General features: G+C 67.8%; 1 protein-coding gene across 1 annotated transcript; it reads right to left on the bottom strand.

Moving 5' to 3' along the window:
- Positions 1-918: 918 nt before the first annotated feature.
- Positions 919-3,354, bottom strand: LOC311197918 (uncharacterized protein). The gene is made up of 5 exons (XM_084271762.1): positions 3,249-3,354; positions 2,833-2,973; positions 2,330-2,470; positions 2,101-2,244; positions 919-1,017 (listed from the first exon to the last, which is right to left on the bottom strand). Exons 1-5 carry the CDS (start codon positions 3,334-3,336, stop codon positions 1,001-1,003), a joined length of 531 nt encoding a protein of 176 aa, XP_084127888.1. The 5' UTR covers positions 3,337-3,354; the 3' UTR covers positions 919-1,000.
- Between the last annotated feature and the right edge of the window lie 285 nt (positions 3,355-3,639).

Here is a 3,639-nt window from a genome sequence, read left to right as displayed (position 1 = left end):
CGCCCGGGCACAGAGGGGCTTGGACCCCGTGCACCCTCTGCTGAGCCCAGCCCATGTGCAGCAGGCAGGGGCCGAGGTGTCCCCACTGCAGGACATCCGTGGAGGTGCCACTGCCCTGGAGCACACCAGGGTACTCTGTGCCCTCGCTCAGCCTTCCCAGAAAATCCCCAGCAGCTGGAGGCAGCGCGCTCATCCACAGCCCGCTCCCCTCTCCGGGATCTCATTAATTAGCGAGTTATTAAGATGGCATGAGCACTGACAGGAGGTGTTTCCAGGGAAGACCTGCAAGTGTCTGGTCTGCAAGTGGCGGTGTCTGGCAGGGACCGTGCCACCCCCCTGGGAGCTTCTCATGTCCCTGCCCTGAGCCCACGGCCCGTGCTGAGACCAGGGCGAGCTCAGGGCAGCAGCAGGAACACGGCAGCTCCTGGGATGGGCACTGGGCTCGGCTGGGCGCTGCGGGGAAGGACACAGGCAGAGGGTGGCATGAGGAGGGGCACCGCACCCCGTCCTGCCCCTGGCACAGTAGCCTGACCCCCATCCCCTGGCTGTGCTTTTCTCAGGGTCCAAGCCGGGAGCAGACTGCTGCAGGCACTTGGCCACGGCCCCCACAGGGCAAAGGGCCAGAGAAGGGGTGTTTCCCACCAGGGCCTGTGCTGCCCAGTTCCACACAAGATGCCCCTGCACCAGCTGCCTGCTGGGGGTCCAGGCTGAGAGCCTGGTGCTGTGAGCAAGCCCATGCCCCACACACCAGGTACAGGGTCTCCAGGATGGGCCAGGGTCTAGGCTCACAGATCCAGCACAGGTGGATGTGGCTGGGCAGGGAACTGGGAAGGCACTGGGCAGCATGTGGAGCTGCTGGCACTGTGGAGCTGCAGGTCAGGAAAGACAGTGGAGTCCAGGCTGCTGCAAGCCAGGCGTCCTGGCAACTTTATTGCAGGGAGCAGAGCGCAGTTACCCCCCTGGCTGCTGGCACTGCGGAGGGGCCAAAGCCCCGCTGGGGTCACTCAAGGACTCTCCCTGGGGGGAAAAGGGGACAGTGAGGAGGGGGCTGCGGGCAGGAGGGGGGGAGGCATAGGGCTGCTGGCGCTGAGGAGCAGAGCTGGCCCCATACCACCTGCAGCACTCACGCCCGGTGCATTCACCCCCCCCTCAGCATCTGCAGCCCCAGGCTGAGCTCCCCAGGGACATGGCACAACCAGGAGCAGCTCTCACGTTTCCGGTGTTGCACAAAGGTGCAACTGCCGTGCCAGGGAAGCTGGGCAGCCGTGGTGGCTGGGCAACCACCAACGGCCCCAACTGCTCCTGGCTCCACTCAGAAACAAATGTCACAACCAGGCGAGTGCCCACACGGTGTTACCCACCTCAGCAGGGGCCACTGCGGCTCCACCAGCCCCCGCCCTGCCAAGCATACACCCTGCACCAAACAGGTTGCGCAGAGATGTGGGAAGGCAGATTGCAAGAGCAGCTTCTTCCCCAGCTCGTGCAGGCGTTGCACCTTGGGGGTCAGGGTCCCTGCTTGGATCATCAGACTGCGAGACGATGATTCCCACCACCATTGCCTGGTTCTGACCAAAGACGATGCCAGCTCCCAGGACAGACCTGTGAGCTGGTTGAAATCACCCAGCATAAACACCCAGAAGCCCCCATGCCACACGCCCAGGGATGCCATGCTGTAGCAATACAGGATGCTGCTGCTCTCCCTGCCATGGGGACACCACCCTCACTCCTCATGGAAAGCCAGCGGTCCCTCTGGGTCCAGCTGCCTGGCTGCAGGCAGCACAGCTCTGCGGCCCCGCTCCCCAATCCCCACCCCAGCAGGGGCAGCCCAGTCTGGCCCAGTGCAGCCCCTCCTCTCACCCGGTTGCTGGCAGACCTGCTGGCATTCCTCCACCGTACGGAAGTTGTTGGGGTTCCCCCCGCAGCCACTGTAGGTGAAGGGTTGGCAGGTCCCCGTGGCAGGGTTATAGGCATAGTGAAGGAAGCGTCCCCTGCACGGACCAGGCACGGGCGGGAGGTGACAGATGTCACCCAAGGACACGTCGCCGCTGGAGGAAGCAGAACCCAGCTGGTGGCCCCAGAGAGCGGGTGGAAGCTGTGTACCTCTGTCTGGAAGCAGGCAGCCACGGCCGCAGCCCGTGAAGCAGCACTTCTTGTGCCTGGGACAGTCGCGGTCGTCGGAGCAGGTGCTGTTGCAGGGGGCAAAGGTGTGCAGCACCTTTTTCTTGGGACAGACACCTGGATTAGCTGCGGGTGGGAAAGGAAACAGGCTGACGTGTGGGGTCTGTCCTGGCTGCGGCCCCTCTCCCGCCGAGCCCCCGGCTGCCCTTACCTGCCGTCGGGTCCGTGCAGTAGACGTGACAGCCCATGCTGCAGCACTTTGCTGTGCCTTGGCACTCGCTGTCTCCGTTGCACTGCACCCGGCAGATGGTCGCCACGTCAGGGTTCACGCGTGGGCATAAGCCACTCTTGACTGGGGATGACCAAGAGGGTCAGAGCCTCACCAATCCCTGCATGATCCCAGCTCCCAGCCCACCTCTGCAGTGCCCACCCCACAAACAGGCACCTCTGTCCCCCTACACCAGAGAGGCTGAGAGCCAGGGGGATTGGGTGGAGAGACCACCCATGCCAGCCCTGGCAGGTGATGCCCCAAAGGCAGTGGCTGTGCTCTGAAGAGCCCCCACCTTGCACATCCCATCCTCACGCTCAGGGCAGGGGGTGGGGGGGCTGGCAGGGCCGCAGGACCCACTCCCCGAGGTGGCTGCAGCTCCCCCCGCCCTTGTAGGGCAGAGCGCAGGCTCGTCCAGAGCTGCTGGGGCGAAAGGACCCCCTCACCTCCCACGGGCAGCCGGCACTCCCGTCCGCAGCCGGTGCTGCAGCAGCGCTCGTTTCCCGGGCAGTCGCTGTCCGAGGAGCAGAAGTTGCCGCAGGATGTCGGGAGGATCCCGCCGGGCGAGGGGCACTTGCCCTGCTTCCCTGGGAGAGCGGGCAGGGGGTTACGGGTGCAGGCAGGGCCCCCGGGACCGGCTCTGCCCAGCACCGGTGGGGCCGCCGGAGGGTGAAGCGGGACGGGGGGGAAACACCTGCCCGGCCCCCGCGCCGCTCCCGGCTCTGCAGCGAGGACCGCGGGGCCGGGCAGGGTGTCCCGGCTCGGAGCCCCTCCAGCGCGCCCCACCACAGCGCCGAGGGGACCCCGGGGCGCTGGCGAGGAGCGGGGCCGGGGTCAGCGCGCACCCCCGGCCGGGGCTCACCTGGCAGGCTTTGCCCCCAGGCCGGCTGGCAGAGGCCGGAGGGGCCCGGGGGGACCAGCAGCAACAGCAGGAACAGCCCCAGCTTCATGGTGCTGACCCCGCCGCCCTCCGCGACCGCTTAAGTAGGGCCCGGGAGCCCCGGGCCCGGCCCGGGCTGGCGCAGTGCCCCGCGCCGGTCTCCGCCCCCGGGGACGGCGCTCCCGAGCCCGGTGGAGCCCGGCCCGGGCCGCTCTGACGGAGCAACAGCCTCCTCTGCCGGCCGCCGCCCGGGATGCTGCGCCGGGGTCCGGCCCGCCGCGCTGCCGGGCTCGGTCCCCGCAGCCCACGGAGCCCACGGAGCCGCGCGGCACAGCAGGGAGGGGGCCGCCGGCAGGGAGGGGCTCCCACCGTC

Source organism: Gallinula chloropus, assembly GCF_964237585.1.
Source record: "Gallinula chloropus genome assembly, chromosome: 16".
In the NCBI taxonomy this organism is placed as follows: Eukaryota; Metazoa; Chordata; class Aves; order Gruiformes; family Rallidae; genus Gallinula; species Gallinula chloropus.
This window is presented reverse-complemented; position numbering and strand designations above follow the sequence as displayed.